This window comes from Ooceraea biroi, chromosome 12, assembly GCF_003672135.1.
Source record: "Ooceraea biroi isolate clonal line C1 chromosome 12, Obir_v5.4, whole genome shotgun sequence".
In the NCBI taxonomy this organism is placed as follows: domain Eukaryota; kingdom Metazoa; phylum Arthropoda; class Insecta; order Hymenoptera; family Formicidae; genus Ooceraea; species Ooceraea biroi.
Window position 1 is genome coordinate 6245128 of NC_039517.1, and position 20412 is coordinate 6265539.

Below are 20412 nucleotides of genomic sequence, written 5' to 3' on the forward strand. Positions count from 1 at the left end.
AATATGCGACTCACTGAGAACATACAATTTACATGTAAATACTCTGTCGTTAAGATGTAATGAATATTCTACAGTAATAAATAAATTTTGTACTATTTATATAAGCATAAACATAAGTGTTGCATCTGTGATGTTAAGTTCTTCTTAACAATCGAAGAGAAAAAAAGTATATATAAAACGATTCAATTAAAACGTGCGATATTGCGAATAATAGCATCAAAATTAATGAAAAAGATATGGAAAATTCCCACTTATTCTCTTTTGATTTGATAATTGCAATATGCATCGTATTGTAATTGTCAATCATTAATAGTTTTTCATAATAGAGTTATCTTCAAATTTGTCACCTTCACTTGTCAGGTTTATCTACAGCTCTTTTTTATCTGCGCTCTATTACCATGTGTCACTTCAATATTACCGATTTTAGATACATGATGGTTGGGATAATATTTATTTCTGCAAAACAATGAATTTATTGCAATATATAATGAGATAATAATCAGATATTTATTACGAATTTTACTTTTAAAATTCCAAATTTAAATTTAAATTAAACTTTTAAATTTATTGGAATCTGTGATGAGATTTCGTATTTGATTAGAATATATGACACAAATCTAGTATGATTTGGAAATGAATAAAAATATACAATTTAAAACGTTGATATGTAAATTATTATAAACTTTTGTGATTATCGGAATTGTATTTGGACAAGTAGGTAACATCAATTCGATTGCGCACCGACTTTACCAGGTGAGACAAACTTATCGACTCAGAAGTTGGCAGAAAATTACTTTTTCGAATTTGCATTCGTCTCTACTGAAGATGCGCTGCATTCAACGTGTTCCTTTGTTAAATTGTTCGTAGAAGGCTGCGGTTGGCTCATTCTTGTAAAGGACACGCTTCAGGTATTCTTGATGCGATTTCTGTTGTTCGGCGAGTCGCAAGTTCTCCTCCGCAATTTTCTTGTTAACCTCCCTGAGAAATATAATATACTTATTAATATTAGTCTTCAAAGGTTATAAATCTGTGCGCAAAGACGTGCTTCAATTAACGGAGAGCAGTAATTAGTTTTGTAAATCTCGATAAAACAAGAACATGTGACTCGTCGCTTTAGCTTTATAATTTTCACGAATATAGATTTAATAAATGATGTTTCTTAGAATATCATCGAATGCTCTATTATATCGAAAAGTATATTTGGATATACTTTCGATAATCAGAAACATTATAGATACAAAGAAAGTGCTAGTGAGAAAATTGTAAATTATATCTTACGACTTTCTCTGATTTAATTCGAGCTCGTACGAATATGCGTCTCGAAGATGCGAACTCGTCAAGCGATCCCAATCCTCATTCATGCGCTTCTCTTCCATCTTCATTTTCTAGAATGAAGAAAATTGAGAATCTTAGAAATCACTTGCGCAATCCAATTATCAGAACGATGCCAGATGCTCGAAATGCACTCTGTTAAATCAAAAGCACTTGTTCTGGATACCACACTAATGATATACGTGTCGTCATCGACCCGGTATTTAGTGACGTCACACATTATGCCTCCGGTTGTCTACGCGCAGAGCTATTGTGAAACTTCGATCAAATGGTTTTTGCAAGGTTTCGACTTAATGGAGTCTTACATTACAATTTGCATTCAAGAACGGAATTATTTGTCGCAACAGACGGTAATTTTGCAACAGTAACAAACAACGCCGCAAAATTAAATTTCCATTAGTCGCACTAACTCGAATCTGTTCCATTTGCTCCAACTGGCCATCCCTGAAGACTCTCAATTCATCTGCAGTCATGCCTTTGTACCGTGATACCAGCGGCTTGTGGGGACCATAAACGCTCTCAGCCTGCTCCCTGGCCTCGGTGAGGAAGTCGCCAGTCACGTGATTATAGATTTCCGCTTTCTTGTCCTCCTCGTCTTGAACGGCTTCGCGGTGACGGCGATGCTGTTGCTCGGCGGCCTGCAACCCAGCGAAAATCAATTCCGCGATTCCGCGAACCGGCCTAATGACGAGAGAAAAGGACGCGCGGGCGCGAACGAGGAAACGGGATTAATAATGTTGCTCGGAGCACGACGGGACGACGGAAGGAAGGAAAGGTTGACGATGCTCCGCCGCGGTTATCGGGGCAAATTGTCGCGGCACTTTGAACGATGATGTCACGAGGTTTATTCATCGACCGCGAGAGAATCGCGTAGGCGACTTTTATATCCCGCGACCAGACAAACCGTACGCAAACCACCACACATGAAGGCCCGCAATACCTTTTTCTACGTATTTATCGATCACATAAGCACACTTTTCTGTCTTCTTCTCTTTCGACAGAAAAGTTTACCGCTTTGCCAACGTTTAGAAAATCCGGACGTGTAAATTATGAATTTCTTTTCTGAAATTTCCAGACGCTCTGTGCGAAACCTTCAAATTGAATTTTTATTTTAGGATCTCTACTATTCATTTGTGTTATCTGATAGATTTTTTTACTGCGATATAAATCTGGGTCTTTCCCCGCAGTCTGGCTGATACGTAGATTAGATTGGAATTTCTCGGTCCGACATAGAAAAAGGAAAGGACTGACCATAACGTAAATCGAGAACCAAAGTGAGAGTGGAGAGCAAACAGAGCAGGCGAAACGCGTATTCTAATGTGTCAACATTAACGTGTCGCATGCAATAATCGATCACTTCATCCGTGACGCAAGTGGACAAATATCCAAATATTAAATGCATTCTTATCCTCGATCCCCGATCGACGGGCTTAGCCCGCGATACTTTCGACGCAGCTCTAGCCAGCTGCGAAAATGTTGCTCCATCTTATTCATCTCAGATCTAGCGTCCGCCTGACCTCTATTTCTCCTCGAGGAAGACCAGGTCGGTGTCCAGAGGAATCCGCTTTTTGCCGGTGGGAGGCACGAAAGCAAAAACGACGAAACTCTTCTCGACAGGCTCACAAAAGCGATCTGCGAGGTGGCCCCGAACAGCTACCGCGGCAGCTACGTGTCGGTCTGAAGGAATCATTTTGAAGACTGCAAGCGGTCGAGTCCCTTAATTAATCAGGGAGAATAACTTTCTTGGAACCAGGTCTCATCTTCCTTCCCGTTTCTTTTTTTGCGTCGGATCGCGGTATACACGTGCATATCGATCGAAGGAGATCAAAGAGAGACGGATGCATCCCGTACCAGAGCGCGATTGAATCTCGCCGTGGCTTCGTTCAACCTTCGCCGGCATTCTTCCTCCATCCGCGCCAGCACGATCGCGCGCTTGTCCCTGGAGAGGACGACTTCCTCATGGGCTCTCTCGGCGTCTCGTCGCGCCTCCTCATTGGCCTCGCGCTCCTCCGTTTGCCTCAGAATCCACCAACGCATCTGCCTCTTCTGCAGTCTCAGCCGCTCCCGCAGATCGCGATCCTCGCCCTCGAACCTGCGCAGCCGTAATATCTCAACGTTCCGCCTTTCTTCTGCAACGTTACGCTCATTACCATTGCGCCAGGGTGAGCAGGCTGTGCAAGAGGCTAAATTATCGTCTACGCCAGGATTTTTGCAACGGACGTGGGACCCGACCGGGAGTACCGAGAAGACACTCGCGCGCTACATGCATTACAGTCGCGAATCAAAGATTGCGGGAACGAGTTTCCTTTTTCCGTTCTCTCCCTTTCCCTTTCCCTCCCCTGGAGAGAGATTCGGTATTGTAATATCAAGAGAATCTTAACGAGGACTGACGAGTCTGCTGGATACAGGGAAACGAACGCTGGCGCGTTTCATAAGCGCGAACCGCGCGCATTCCTCCACCTTCTCGGAACAGATCCAAGATGAAGCTTTTCCGGGACTTTATTCCCGATTGGCCGCACACATTGTTGGCGATATTAATCGTTGTTTGATCGTTTACGCACTTCTGAGCGGACGCCAGTCCCAAGCTCGGGTCATCGTCGTCGACTCGCGGTGGGAGCGATTTCCTTAGTGCCTCGGGGTCGTACAGGTCGTAATCCCGACGGTCCTCCGCTCGCTGATGCACTCGTCGAAAGGACTCGATCTCCTTGTTTAGCCTTCGCCTTTCCTAAAACAAGAAGAGCGTTTGTTATCCTCGTTGGTCGACGTCTTATTGGTCGCGACGGTCAACACGTGACTCTGAAATCGAATGTACCAGCTGCACCGAGCAAACATTCCCGCGTAATTATCGGCATTGACGGCACTCGATTACCTCCTCTTGCTGCCTCTCCAAGTGCACGGCGAGCTCGCTGCTGCGAATGAGAGCCTCGTCTAATTGACATTCTTTCGCCAGTTCCCACTCGTGCTGCCGCTTCTTCTCCTCGACTTGCTTATCCAAGAATGCCTTGTCTATCTGTAAATGTCAGGGAAACAATCGCGCGAATCGTGCCGTGCTGAAGTGCGGGAAATATCCCAGATGTCAGACTGGTTCACCGTCCTCCACGCTGAATGAGGTATTTACGGAATTCGCGAGTTGCATGCAAGAAAATAATCAAGTGTACAAAGTGAAATCAACTTGGTCGAATCGGGAATCGATTGATGAGAATCCGACGGTAAACTTTAAATCATGACAAATTTTGCAACGAGTTGATTCTTAAGAAGAATGCAGATCGACGATTTTAGACTAAAATGCACATTTGCCATTAAAATAAAATATGAGAGTTCAACGAATGGCGTTAATGACGGATTCAAAGGCAAGGAAACGAGTGGACTTTAATTCTTACCCCAAACTTCCTCACACGGGGGTTGAAGATGCGCAGTTTCCTCGCTTCATCGAGCTGTCGCTTGCGTTCTATGGTCGCAGCGATCTTGATGTCCTCCGGGGTGGCGCGTTGTTGAAATTTCAGCATCATGGATATTTTTTAAGTCCGGAAAGCGCAAACTTTTTACCATACCAGCCTTCCCGCACGACTAAGCAGAGGGAACAGGGAACATTTCGGGGCTGGCTAGCGTCAAAGTTGAGGTTGAATCGACACTCGTTACCATGGAGAGTTTGCTTTCCATTAGAAGTCGCGCGTAGCGACAGAGTTTTTCCACCTGAGCACTCATCGTGCAATTAACACGCAAATAACACTCGGGATTATTTTATACGCGGTAACAGGTTTATGACGGCATATCGTGACAGTTATCTCTACTTCTCGGCAACAAGTATCTCTGTTTCTCGCTTGATACTGTACGGAGGAAGCGTACCTCAACCTTCATCAAGCGTGATCGGCATAAAATAGAAATCAACAATCACTCTCGAGCAGCAATTGCGGACAGGTCCGCACAATTTGCTGCCTTTCTCGCCATCCGCGTTGTAAACGTTGCAGGATCGATAGAGCAGGTGCGTCGATGGCACTCTGAAGGAGCAACTCAAAATCATGAATAACGCGTTCATGCATTATCTCTTCTCTGAATGCCGGAAGCTGCGCATCGGTGAAGCACTTATAACGTTTCCCAAAAAGACGCTTGTACAGGCAAATGTGTTTGGTGCTCGTAACTCGATCTATTAATTCCTCCGCTAGATAAACGTTCCTTTTTCACGGCTTTCTTGGAGCCTCTTTTACGCGCGGTAATTATGGTTTTACGATCAATACACTGCGTTACCATTGTGCGAGCTCTGTTGATGCTTGACTTGGGTCACGTGATCGTCTATCTGTCAAAAATAAAAACGCACGCCGCGTTGATAATTGTTCAGCTGTTTAGAGTGACATCCATACGAGTGTATCACGCGGAGAGCAGCTGCCGATGGCATAAACATGTGTGTTGCATTATCTGTTGATTTGGTGAAATTCAGTCTGCTCTACCATCACGCGAGCGCGCGCGCGCGCGCAGAAAGCCAGTTTGTCGTGATACTGCCGCGGCAATATGATAATGAGGAAATGCGGGAAAATAGGAGTCGATTGAATATTTTAATTGGGTTAGTCGCATCTCATTCGCCCGATAAAATGCTCGGGCCCCTCGTAAGCTGCGAGCGTAACCCGCAGGGTCGCACTAAGATATGACTTAAGTGGGCAATGGTTATCCGCTTAGAAATGTCAAAGTGACGGAGACATGATATCATTCTTATTTTGGTTAACGATTACGAAAGTGAGAAAGAAAGCCGCTCAAATACCGGATTAAACTCTGATTAAATTACGGCGGATTCCGGAGCGCGAAGAATACTTTAATCACGGAATACCATCCTACGTACTTCATGTAACTATATGTAATCCGGTTGGATACTCTGTATAATGGAAAAGTTCTTCAAACTTCTACTCTACAAAAACGCTTGGTTACTCAAATAATTAGCTAGAAATGTGTACAACACACGTACTTGATTAATAATTTTAATACAACCGCTGTTTCATAATTTTATTTATTTAATCATTTTTAATGTTTTTGATTTTCTTTCTATTCTCCAAAAGAGTAAAATTTGTTAAACAGCCTGTCATGATTTGGTATCAGCAACATTTATTCTTTTGCATTTCAGCTGCATCCTCAAGCATCATCTGAGCAGAAAAAAATGCGAGTCGCAGTCCCGAGTTAGCCAGTCACGTGTCTTTCATTACCGCCTAATTAATTCCGGCGCGAACGCAGTGCACGTATCTCGTTTGCGAAATCGATTACTCGTGTTTGCATTACAATGTAAGTACCGTGAAAACGGCGTTGCAATTTTAATCACGCAAAAACGCGATACGATCGATAAGTATATTTATCCGTGGCCCGAATGGTGGCTGTGTGGCTTCTAAGCCACGTCCACGAGATGAGAGAGCGCATCTTCGTTCTAGAGATCGGTGGGGTTGCAGCGCGTTATCGGGGGCACCGCTGCCACGTGCCCCAAAAACTCACTGACAAACAGATACCCAGGGATTTCCGATAAGAGGCGACGCGCCTCGCAGATCTCGGCAATTTGCGCCGCAAGTCTACCCGCGATATCGCAAAGTGCGTTTCGTCCCAGAGAAGATGTGCCCGCAGCACAACGAGACTCTCAGGCGCCTGCGTGGCCGGGTGACGTCATTGGTGAACCGGGCAGCTCGTCGTCCACCAGACACTCAGTCTCGCCTCGGCACTCGAGGAGATTGTATGACTTGCTTTCCAACACCGTTCCACCGATCGACCGTCACAGAAGCCGACGTTTGCGTGAATTGAGGTTGCCGAAATCGATCTTTATCACGAGGCACCTCATCAGCAGAGGAATCTGGAAGGCACGCGAGCACCGCCAAGTTGAACGTTGCCAGGTCGTTCACCCGCGGTAACGCAACTCCGCTGCGCTTACGCAAGACTCAGCCGTGGGACCGATCGGACGCGGTGCGAGAAAACGGTGCACGAACGCTGAAGACGACGTCCGGAACGATCTCCTCGACAGAGGATCTTTTTCGTGAACTGATTCGGGACAGTCATCGATCGACAGTCAACCATCGGGGTCTGCAAGTCGCGATATCGCGACGCCGCGCTTCGTCGTCGAGTGGTGATAGACACGTGTGACCAAGCGAAGGGACTACGACCAAATCACCCCCGTGTGTTTTGCGGGGATGCGCGCCGTGACTCCTCCCTGAGTCCTAGCCGGAAGTCAGTCCCATGTGGCTGCTGGCACCGTCGTGCGCTCGCGACTGATCGATTGGCTCTTACTATGAACCTAGTTGCGATTACTATGAGAGGATGAGCTGCTCGGTGAAGATCTCGTGCGGCAAGAGCTGGAGCGGCTCGCAGCGCAGGATCAACTCCCTGGCGGAGGAGGTAAGCGCGTGTGCTTCCAATGCCGTGGCCACCAATTGCGCCTGTCTGCAGCAGGCTGTCCAGCAGCCGACCGCGGCTGCATCCGCGTCGAGCACCGCGACAACCACGACGAGTACCACCGCTACCACCACGGTCGCCGTAGCCGTCAGCAACCCCGCGATCACCACCGCCATCAGCACCGTCTCTACGATCGCCGCGACCGCCGCGGGTAACCAGAGGGTGGTTCCACCACGCCCCATCAAGTCGATCGCCGCGAAGAAAGGGGAGGATACGACGAAGCTGCTGAAGTACATCGACGATAACGTCATCGGCAAGAACGGCACGTTCTTCGGACCATTCGGCCGCAGGAAAGGTCAGTGATCAATATAGTAGTCGGACCTCGCCACCCTCCTTTGCGTTCCACCCCTCCCTGGCCCCGCGTGCATGCCAATCGAACGAAGAAGTGAGCCCAGTCCTGCTCCACCAGCTAATTAGAATCACCAGACTGGCCGTACGTGTCTATTATTTCCCGTTTCCTGTGCTGTCTCATTGTTTGACGAAGCGGAGCTTTGTCCTGTTGGCGCATCATCGGAAAACTTTGAATGCGATGATTAATACTTGAAACGAAACACTGTTAAAAAATGAGAGAGAGAGAGATTCCTTGCGGCTTGACCCAGATTAAAGTTATTCGTTACAACGCACACTCTTATTTAACTAGCAGATTGATTAGCGCTATGAAAATAATTGTGCGAAACAAATGTTTACGTCGCGTCAAAATTTAGCTGAAACTTCAATGTTGGCGTATTTTTCTCGGTTTTAATATTAATTAACGATGCACGTGAGAGGCGTTCGCTTTACGAGTTATCGAAACGTAAGCTTTTGCACGTTCGATTGGGACACCCTCCAAGTGCCGTTGGCGTGTACCTTCCGTAATTCGATACTACCTTGTAGCAGCACCGAAACCCCTGACATGTTGCAAAGTATCCTCAATTAAGAGCATAAAGCCGTATATTTTTAGGCTCTGATCGATCGCGCGATCATCTTGTTGTTGACTCGCGCGCAATCGGATCGATATCGCCTCTATCGGCTCTATCGGCATAGCGGCGACCGATCACGTCCCATCGAAATTTCCTCTGCGTTTCCTCAACAAAGTCGCCAATTATTATTCGCCTCGACTCTTCCGCGTAGCGAACGCGAATAAATTAAACGTCTAACAAGGAAAGGTTTTTAGGTGTTACACTCGGATTTTAAAAATTTTTTGCATGCAGGTAGGGAGGTCCCCAAATAGAAGAAAAATTATAAAAGTAGCGGCCCAAATGCATATTTGCGCGCTATGTACGTAATTTTCGATGTTAGGTTAATTACTCAGAAATGCTATTTACAATCGAATTCTTTACATTTTTTATTTCACCTAATGCACAACGCTTTAAAAAGAAATCAAAACCAAAATTAAAACTGAAAGAATTAAAAACCTCCCTTGACCAGATCTTTTATGTCCTCGTTATGGATTCTGATCAAATCTATTTAAAGTCGCATACAATAAATCACGCAGAAAGAGCAAACTACGATTTGCGCAATGTACAATTATTCCAAATTGTGTGCATTGGCAGTTGCAGTAAAAAATTAAAAAAGTTACGATGCAAATACCATTTTTGAGCAATGGGCCTTTTATACGCACTGTGCTCGCGCGGCACGAGATTACATTAGACGCTCGTATTTTCTAAACACACACAAGTACATACACGCACACAGAAGCACATACGCGCACGCACACACATACACACACACACACACACACAATTATTCAAAGCAATATAAATGTGCATTAGGTGAAATAAAAAATGTAAAGAATTCGATTGGAAATAGCATTTCTGAGTAATTAACCTAACATCGAAAATTGCGCACGTAGCGCGCAAATATGCATTTAGGCCGCTACTTTTATTTTTTTTCTTCTATTTGGGGACCTCCCTACCTGCATGCAAAAAATTTTTTAAATCCGAGTGTAACACCTAAAAACCTTCCCTTGTAAGATGATGCCGACTTATTTGTATTTCTAGTTTAAATAAATCCTTGATTGGAGGAATCCGTGACGAGGTACGCAAGTAGAACACATTGCGTTCTTTCATCCCCATGCTGGGGATAGCAATATCACTTAATATATGGCGTCAATAGACAAGCTAGTGTGTCATTTTGCGTTGTTTGTTCGTATAATTCTTCTCATTATGCGTGTTTATGTTGGCGAACGACACAAATATTCCGCTGCTAAATATTCAGCGGTTTCGTGCGGTTGGGCATTAGGGTGTCATTGTCCGAGAGGATCACCTCGGAGGCCACGTGCTGCCTTGGAAACTCCATTGGTCGCCGCGATCAATAAAGCGCGCGTGAAAAGCATCGGGGAGGACCTTGAACGAGCGAGGTGGGCCTCACGCAGAATCACGATCTGCGGAAAGCAACGGGCGACGGACTATTTGGAGTATGATTCGCGGGCGTATTTGTGCGAACTCGGGTTCCTCCGAGTGTGCTCATAAATATCAGGCTGACGTCATACGTCGTTTGGCGCGATGTCGACCTTAAGGGGGGAGCCTGCTTCAGAACGCTGAAAATAAGGTATATTTTACGAATTGTTTTTGGAGAAACTATACAGCGGATCATTATAAAACTTTTATACATTTATTAGTGCATGTTTAAAGATAAAAAAAATTATTTTTTGATTTGAATATGTCGCTTGTAGAGGTCGTCCTGGAGAAATCTTAGTGCAGCCGCGTCGCCGGCATTGCAAATTGGTGAGCATTCTCCTGCCTCCAAATTTCGTCTAAACTGAAAAATTGAAATATCTTCTCGTTATTTATGAATTCCCATCGTCGATGAACCAAAGAGAGAAGAAAAAAGTTGAAAAGTGTCAAAATGGTGGAGCTTAAAACACAAAAGTACGATTTTTAGGCAAAGTTTTTGAACTTTTTCATGCAAAAATAATTATTTAACTTAATGTTTTTATGAATATTAAAGGTTCATCGACGATGGGAATTCATAAATAACGAGAAAATATTTCAATTTTTCAGTTTGGATGAAATTTGGAGGCAGGAGAATGCTCACCAATTTACAATGCCTCCGGGACGACCTCTACAGGCGATATATTCAAATAAAAAAATAATTTTTTTATCCTTAAACATGTACTAATAAATGCATCAAAGTTTTATAATGATCCGCTGTATAGTTTCTCCAAAAAAATTCGTAAAATTGTACCTTATTTTCAACGTTCTAAAGCGGGCTCCCCCCTTAACTCTCTTTCGCGCGCTAGATAGCTCTCTAACAGGCTCGCGTGGCACTCGAGCGTCGCGTTTAATTTCTTATTTCAAGCTCCTCGCGCAACGGAGTCTCACTTGTTTGCTTAACGAAGTGAGAGTTTCGAAGTGCAAATTGACTTCCGCGAGGAAACATCGGCGATCCTCCTGCGGTTTACTCGCGTTCCTGTCCAGGTAAATTTAGCAAATTTTGAGTTTCGAATTAACGATTATTTTTGTTTTATTATAACTCTGTACGCGGAAGAATGCGTCCGTCACCTGAACACTCGCCGATGTAGAGGACTCCAGCGATCGACCCGTACGGCCCCTGCTTCATGCATGGAATGGTGCTTCGTGGCCTCCTACGCGTAGTTCACGACCTCCACCTAGACACGTGTCAGCCGAACAAATTGCTGAAACTAAAGTGCTCTCACGCAGCTCCATTTAGCGAATAGACGTTGCTTCACGCGATCATACTCGGTAATTCGATTTACTCCTGATGGCACACGGCTTTTTTTCCTGTCTGCTCATCAAGCCACTTAATGACATACTTATGTGATCAATGAACGCAACAACGTTTGTACATCGACGATGTGAAACGCGAAGAAGAGGCACGCTCGTCCAGGCAATGATGTGATCCGTATCTGGAAACATAGCGTGTCTCGTTTATACAAATCGATATCGCGAAAAGAGTATTGAATCATTAAAAGAGAAGAATATTTCCGACGAAATCTCTTCTGGAAGCTTTCTTCTTCAAAGTCAATATTTGCGGTTTACATTAATTGGCAACGCTTGCTGCGCCGAGAGAGATGACGCACACGCACCTGTCCAGTTTTGCATAGTTCCTTGCATTTGGGGAATGCGTGACTGCATAATACATTGCAATCCGGAGCGGTGGCTAACGACGAAATGAGAAATGCGCATATAAATAAAAATAAAATTACGATCGTTTAGATGATGTCAGTAGCCTCGCTCCGAAAGGTCCGCATGTTAAAAATAAAATGTTGATAAATATTATGTTCTTGGAGGCGACAAGCGTTAGTAAAGTGGCCTCTACCGAAAAAACAGGTTCGGTGTGATTCATGGTCAGGAATGGGTGGGAAGTGACGGAAATCTTCATGAAATTTACGACTCGGATCATCGCTTTTAAGACGCGAGCGTCCAAAACACGTTCTGCTCCACGTGCAAGGCTGCAGTTGGGCTTGGGTTTTGATAGTCAGAAACTTTGTTTTAAATTCTCTATTTCCTGTTCAATTCTTCGTTGCAAACGACTCTGCCAGGAAACAACTATTGACGAAAATATTAAACGAGTATTTGACCGACGAAATGACTTAATTAATTTGCTCACTGACGCGTACTTGGAGATGATATCTCAGTACGGAACGCACACAAGTGTGCCTGGATATCTCGCCAAGAACGAACGAGTTTCTCGGTGACTGGGCCAGATGCTCGTGATGATCCGTTGTCTTCCGATAGCTTGATCTTGGCCTGATACGTCTCGAGGTCGATGGGAGAGATGCGATCCTGTTAGACCACTATTTCGCAGACCCATGGTCACGTGATACTCTGAAGAAATAAGGATGACTACGTCACCGACAAAGAATGACTGGTCCATCGCATCTCTTCTCCGGTACCCTTGGAAATCGGTCAACGGTTTTATTGGAATTATAAAATCCGAGCGTGCACGATTAAAAAAGTACCCGTTTAACCCTTCGCGGTCACTCGGGGTCCAAAAGACCCCAACGAAAGTTTAAGGCTTATATCTTTCTGTTCTAAATTGAAAATTAACTTTTTACTGCCATTTACCGGTAGCTTCAAGTACTCTTTTTCCGTTCTAATACTAGGTATCGCCCGCAGCGCACTAGTATAGAAATAGCAATTATTCAAATAACATTTCCCGCGTGCTGGGGTCTTCCGGACCTCCTGTGTGACCAACTTGTAATTTGGTATCAAAAATTTGGAAAATTTTGTTTTTGTGATTTTCGCACATATTATCTGTGGAGAAACGTAAGTGCAAGTTTAAAGACCGAGTAATTTTTTTCTACAAAGGTTATAAGCATTTATTTACACTTATAGATGGCGTATGATTTACGGAGTCGTGAGTTTCAAAATTCGTTGTTGAATGACATTGAAAATACAAATAATTATTAATACTTGTAATAATAATAATGTTTTATGTTATATAAATACCCAGATAGCAGAGAGAGTTCAAAAAGAATTCACTTGTATGTCACCAATTCTGAGTTCATTTTCAGATGCAAAAAGAATTCAAAAGAATTCTAAGAACTCTTTTTGCATCTGAAAATGAACTCAGAATTGGTGACATGACAAATGAATTCTTTTTGATCTCTCTCTGCTATCTGGGTACACTTATTTTTCCATAATTGTAGATTTCATTTATCTCGAAAATGATCCACTTTAAGTCTGAAAATAAATACCTTTTTTGAAACGTGCATTATAACACTATTTTTTAAATTAAAGTATTACATCTCCACAATATGACCCTAAATTTCTATCGCAAAATAATAAAAATTTAAAAAGTTATAATTTTTTAAGTGAAAAACTCGGTTTTTCACGATTTCTAAATTCGTGAATTTTTTTAGTTATGTCACAATTAAAATTTGCATAAAAAGTCTATTTCTCCTTGTTATACAAGCTTTCAAATTTATTATGTAATTTTGTAATTCAAATTGAATGAATAGTGTAAACACGGCAACCATTTAAAGTTGGTGGGGTCTATTGGACCCCATGTGACCATTACGTGATTTTCTAGAAGTGTGACCACGAAGGGTTAATTAATTAACCGGTATCAAGGTTCACGTTCGCGACATCCGGAAAGCAGAACTATGCTCCGCAACTCGAGACGTCGCTCGGTTTGTGCCTTTGTGCATTCTTATCAAGATTACGCAGAGAATTATTGAATGTCACCGATCATCTCTTTATTATCCGTTCATTACCTATGATGATTTATCTGCTCTTTCGAGAGACAGAGCCGGCAGACAGAGCTGCGATGGTTCGGCCTGGTTTATGCCACGTTTCAATAACAGCCGATAACATCGACATTATAAGCGATAAGAGCGCGATCGAAGTTCGTCAATGCTGCACGCACGGACGCATGTTGTTTGCGCTCCGTGTATCGTTTATCTAACACACACCCTTCGCGAGATGTTCTCGCAGGGAACACAGCCCTCGAGACGTGTTTTATCTGAAGGTACAACCTCAAGCCTGATTCACTCTCGTTCTGATGTCGAGCATTTCCGAAATACATGATAATTCACTCTCGACTCGGTAACAATAGCGCGTTTGACCCAGTTATCCGGTACCAGGTTGACCTAGTTTCCTCCCGATGGTCCTGGCATAATAATACCGGATCCCCGTGCGCAAATTGGTGGATTAAAAATATTTCTCGCTTAGCTATAACTCCCGCTCGCTGGCCGTGGCAACAGAAAAGTTGTGATTAATCGATGGTCCATGAATCTCGATGATGGTTTCTCGTGAATCCTCCTCGACGTGGAACTAACTTTGGCGAGGGATCAAATGTAACCGCCGACAATGAGAAGAAGATTCACAACTGAGAACGATTATTAGATAAGATTTTAAAAAAACTAAGATGAAAAATCGAATAAAATCAAGAGATTAGAGGAATAAGTAAATAAAGAAATAATTTCCAGATATCCTCAATACTTTTCGATAAGATCAATCTTTCTGACGGTAACAAAATAAAATTTAGCTCTTGAATACGAGCTTGAAAAGATATTATAAATTAATAATAATAGTCGCCTGATAAGAATTTATATCGGAGCGTAATCTCGAAAAATAATTTATTAATAGCCACGTGTTTGCATTGTAACGCGGGTTCTATATTGGCGTTGAGAATCACAGGCTTAAATTATTTTTCTAGTAATGCTCTTTTACTCGAATGAGGAATTAATGATTTAACGTCTGTCTCGGCGTTATCATACACGACGCTTTTCTCTGCGTTGATACTTACTGATAAGATTCTCTTCATTAAAATCCGCGACACAATTACTTATAATAAAGAGAAAAAAATATACATTGATATGAGCGCTAACGATGGAGACGAAAAAAGTAACTTTATCCCGCACTCACGAAACAAGGCAACTATGGTTACATTGATAAAGCGCATTGCATGAGAAACAGCTTGGATCACGGAAATTAAATAAGAATACTTATCAAAAGTTTCTGTGATTTATTTATTATCAGTATCAACGATTACAACATGTTGATCAATTTAGGCCAATGCAAAGCGAGTCTATTTTGCCGATAACGCTTTCAAACGGCTCAACAAAGAGCTCGACAGGCTTTACTTATCGTACTTATCGACAAGCGTTACTCTGTAAAAAGATATCAATTTATAATAATCTCACCTTTTTACGAACAACCAATTATTATGCAATAATAATCAATGAAATTTTTTCGAAGGTCGATTCAGCTCCGCGAAGTATTCTTCTCTCGAGAAAGAACCATACAGTTAAGCGTCACGTAACAGTCATATACGTGCATATCGAATCACAGCACACAAAGTTAGCATTGTACGCCAAGACAAGGACGAGCACTCACCACTCGATGTTACCGCGAGAGACGTGGCGCGAATTTTGCTCAATCTTCGCACTGGCTATGAACCTGAGCGTCGATCGGAAAAGTACTCGTCATAGATGACTAATTCAATGTTGAAGTGGATCAGACACGCATGCTGACGATGGTGCGATTCAGTCAGCGGAAAATTTATCTTTCAAGGGGCACGCGTGGGCCTATCGACAACTGTGTTTTTGATTGAAGCAACGATGTTTGCAAACAGCCAATTATCAGACAGGTCCGAAATTAAACGGCTCGATCATCGCTATAAGTAGCCTCGGCTCGTTATCGGGTCTAAAAAGATCCCGGGATCGACTTCGCTCGATCTACGCGCCTCGTCGATATGCCTGTCGTGATTTATATTATGAATTCAAATCGGATCCTGCGTTCGCTTCTACGTGCGGCACATATGTCATCGAAGTTGAACTTTGTCAGGCAGTATTTCCAACATTTGTTACTCGCCATGCTGATATTACGCAAATTGTATGTTAATGTTTTCGAGATGACGCCGATAATGCGCCAAGTTGAGTCATTCTATAGACCAATTTGAAAACAAATAAAACGTTTCTGATGTCGTGTGTCTCGATAGCGAGTATCTTAATGGACCTTTGCAAATAAAAACTTGATAAGACGGACATTAGAACAGATTAGCTAGAAACAAAGAAATCAGGAAAAAAGTAAATTGTTGTTTCGTTGATGCAACAAGAGCCGCTGGGATCCAAATTGCTATTATCGTTAGCAATTCTCGAGCTATTCTGCTAACAACAAGTAGCTCGATTTTCTTTGAAGATACTCGAGCACCTTCAATAACGTGAAACCAGCGTTAATCCGGTAAATTGTCGCAAGTCTTCAAACAGATACACCATAATTTCCTCCATCGCACCGTGAAAGATTCTCAATCGAGAAACGAGAGATAACAATAAATCTTGTTTGCACTGAACTTCCGCTGCATCGTCTCAGGTTCCGCGACAACGGATGTCCGATAGCAAATATCTAGAAATAGCCGTGACGCTGACATTGAAAACTGTATTGTGCCCGAGTGAAAAGCTTCGTGCACTCTTGCACTTTTTATCGAGGCAAATATTTGACGCTGGGGATCGCAAACAGAACGTGCAGAAATTTGCAATGATTAACTCCTTGAAACTCCTCCTCGTTTCTACATTTACGACGAAAGCGATAAAAAATTCTATTTTAATAGTATTTACGGACGAAGCCACGGGATGTTGCAATTGACAATAAAATAATTCAACAAGCTGTCTTTTTTTTCTCGACACTGAGAAGTGTATAGGCGTGTCTCTCCTGGTTCCACGGTTCTCTCTTGAAACGCGTCAATCGCCCCAGTTCCTTTGTTCCTTATTGTCCCAGTTGCGCGCAAAAAAAGAGACCGACCGCGTCACGAAGAATGAAGGATTATTGGCTGGTCGCTCGCGTTTAGCCGTAAACGCGCATTCGAGAGGTTCAAACACGCGACCGAGAACGGGATACGCTTTGTCGCGTCTACTCTCGTATGTAGGTGACAGACGCGATCCGCGAAGCGAGGTCCGTTAACGGGACGTCCCCGAGAAATGTCGACGTGCACCGAGATCCCGGAGCCGCGAATTCTCGGTCTCGAATGTGTCCCGGCTTCCTCTTAAGGAGTCTCACGACTCTGCGTCGCGTCTCCGCGCAAACGGGAGTCGTGTTTATTGCCTCGCTTGCACCCGGCCGAGGTCGCATGGCCACCAGTATTTTGTAGCAATTAAACCGTACATTTTTCGGGGACCCCGAAGCGGAAAGGAAGACGATATCGCGTAAGCCTGCTCACGGTCGATATTGTCCGCTGTCACTGTGCGCTCGAAGATTTTATGAGCTTCATTACGAGAGGCCGCGACGGATGCAAATCTGATTGCTTATCTTGTCGTCTTAATTATCTCCGCTACGATATTACGGCGTTGCGATTATCGTTCATTTTACTGCTCTGCTGCACGCGACCTTTGAGGCGTGATGGTTCTTTAAATCTTCGTGACCATGGAGCATTGAAAAAAAATAAGAAAAAAAGGAAAGAAGATACAGATGACTCAAATGCGTGATTTTCTACGGTTACCGTACGTCACCACGCGATCGTCATAATAATCGTTTCGAATTGTTTTGTAACGCACGCAGCGAATTTATTACACAGTCCTTTTCTGGATATACGATATCGTCAACAATATAGAACGTTTATCAGTACGTGCATTAGTCAGCCGCGCGCGTGTTGGATAATTTGATACATATATAACGGTGGTATTGTGTGATCGTGTAGAGAACACACGCACGAAATATTTTGCCGATGAAATATTTTTAACTTTCGTCGTCTCGTGTTTGCAAGTTCGTTAGACGCGCGACGTCGAACTAACAATTAGGCAGTTATTAAACGAGATAACGAGTAGTTTCAGCTCGACCACATTTATAAAGCTAGTTGTTGCAAACGTCTGGAATAACGGTTTAAAAAAGCATCATCGAAATGCATCGTTAACACATCATCTATTCTTGTTTTTGTCACCAACTATTTACATTTTTATCTCAATTATTTACATTTTAATCCACTTGTGCTTTTTCTGAAACACAAAGTTTTCTTGTATTTTCCTGGCAAAAGGAAGTGGCCCGTAAATCGCGATGCATTTCTGCAGAACACTCTAGTGCGCGATAGGAAATGCGTAATTGTGCGTGACACGTAACATCGCGCGTAAATTCAGGATCATTACGTCGCTTCATCAGTTTTAGCTTCGTTTTATCGCCGGTGATAAAACGTATCGATAGAGAGCAGGGCGTCGCAAAGGCGAGAAGAAAAGCGAAAGCTGCAGCTTTACGGCTGCCAGGATATCGCGCGCTCGGCGAAAAGCGTTGACGCGCGGCAAATTTTCCGCAGTCGGAAAAATCCACTGCACGCCGCACGCTATCCTCCCCCTCCTCTACACGCGGCGCGGCGCAATACTAGCGCAGCGCGTAGCTTGCGCGATGATAATAGATCGGCGCAAGAGTTGCGCCGCGCCGACGATGGTCGATGCTGGTCGAACACAACCGAGCGTTCACCCGCGTCTACGCTCCGTGCCCGCGTCGCGACGCGGCTCGAACGGTCCGCTCGGCGCGTTACGTAACGCTCTTTGCGCACCACGTAAGCGGCGGGCGGTTGCAGGCGGAAATGAACCGCGGCTATCTATCCTACATTCCGCGCCCGTGTCCCGAGGGGAAGCGACGCGCGTTATCCGCTTGCACGCGCCCGACACCCCCGACAACGGCTCGAAACGAAATACGGGCGATTTGGGGTGAAAAAATTGAGAAAAAGAACTTCAGAGAGAAGCTGCACGGTGCAATCGAAAGAAAGTACTGGTCGGAATTAACGTCACTTGACGCGACGTTGGTCGGATCCAATTGTCGCCGTTTAATCGATTCAATCGCCGTAGATTGGGGAGAACCACCGGTTATTGAAAAGCGGTGCAGCCGCAATGGATGCAATCTACGTGAGATTGATCGAGACGTATTACAGGCTTCTCTCTGGGTCGTTTAAAAATATTTATTCGAAAGTGCAATTGGCAATTGGCTGCTGTTAAAACGTTTCGACCCGATCTTTCGTTGCAACAATAGATCGATAGATCTTTGCGCCTTGTGCGAGACACATCTGGGGCCAGCTTTAAAGTCTCTCGCTCGCGACACATTCTTTTTATTTTAAGATGCGGTTCTTTTTTTATCCGGGATGATTCAGCGCTCGAGCAAATCAAACATATGATCGATTCATGATCGATGCTTGTTGTCGCTTTGAGATGTCGAAGGTTTCACGAAAGACGCGGGCATACGTCAGGACGTGCGAGGTGCCAATTTTTGTTTCCCACATTCTGTTGTGGGCGAAGGATACACAAAATGGCAGGCCACCGTGGAAACGCGTTATTAGAGAGGCGTGTCGTTTATAAATAGACACCGCGGAGATGAGAAAGAATATATGCTGGTGGCCACTGTACGAACTCTCGAAATAAAACGTACGCCCGTGACACTCGGCAGGATTATTATTTGCTGCTCACTTTCAGCCTCTCTTTGACTGCCTCGCGCGATGTTTTCGAGACCCAGAAAGTCCGCGAATCGATGCAGTCGCACAAAGGAAACGCATCGCTTTTAATCTTTAAATGCTGTTTTCTTGAACAATATTACGTTTTAACTGACTTTTATTATGTTTGCCAAAGAATATAAATCTCCCGACATGTTTTTACAGTGCTCTACGCATGTATGATTCAATGAAATCTGATTTTACGTACATCGGTGTAAAGTACTCTCGCATTTTTACAAAAGAAAATATCAATAATGTGAAGAATATTTCCTACGAAAAATGCAATGTAACGTATTGCGTCTAAATTTTATCGAGTCTTAGATTTTATCGCGACTTGAATGCGCTTTCCACGTTGTTTCGGCATACTTTGCTTAAAGCATCAAACATGCACGAAGAAAATGCAAGCATGCGAGCACGATCGACAATGCCAGGCGTCGGCACGCTGTGGCGTGCCGTGAATTCTTCTTTCTTCCTCGATGACCTCGTCTTGAAAAATTCACGCGGCGATGTACATCCGCGTCGTCACATCCCAACCGTAACTCGCTTTTATGAGAGCCTGGAGAGGACGGCGCGGGGTGTAATAAGGCGACGACGAGTCTCAAGGTCGCGGTATCGATCTGTCAACCCCCGCTGCCGCCACCTATTTCTTGATTCTCGCGATCTGCTCTCTCTCTGCTCCGGCCAGCATCTCGAGTTTCCGCGATACAGCTGGAGAGCGACGCGAAAATGCTCGAAACATTATGACGCGATAAAAAAATGGTTTATGGGGAATGATTAAAGACTAGTGCTCGTAAAACGTGCCAGGTTTCC

At 44.0% G+C, this 20412-nt stretch overlaps 2 protein-coding genes across 2 annotated transcripts in view; one reads left to right on the forward strand and one right to left on the reverse strand.

Annotated features, from left to right (window-relative positions):
• Positions 1-81: 81 nt before the first annotated feature.
• On the reverse strand, positions 82-7689 carry LOC105280535 (RIB43A-like with coiled-coils protein 2). Its single transcript, XM_020032045.1, has 8 exons — positions 7603-7689; positions 4713-5626; positions 4202-4342; positions 3894-4057; positions 3184-3424; positions 1743-1970; positions 1279-1385; positions 82-978 (listed from the first exon to the last, which is right to left on the reverse strand). The coding sequence occupies exons 2-8, from the start codon at positions 4839-4841 to the stop codon at positions 837-839; spliced, it is 1152 nt and encodes a 383-aa protein (XP_019887604.1). The 5' UTR covers positions 4842-5626; positions 7603-7689; the 3' UTR covers positions 82-836.
• Positions 6892-20412, forward strand: part of LOC105280534 — a 54150-nt gene continuing 40629 nt past the window's right edge. The window contains exon 1 of the mRNA XM_011341146.3: positions 6892-8041. Coding sequence (XP_011339448.2) covers positions 7612-8041 — 430 coding nt within the window. The 5' untranslated portion in view covers positions 6892-7611. The remainder of the gene's footprint in view (positions 8042-20412) is intronic.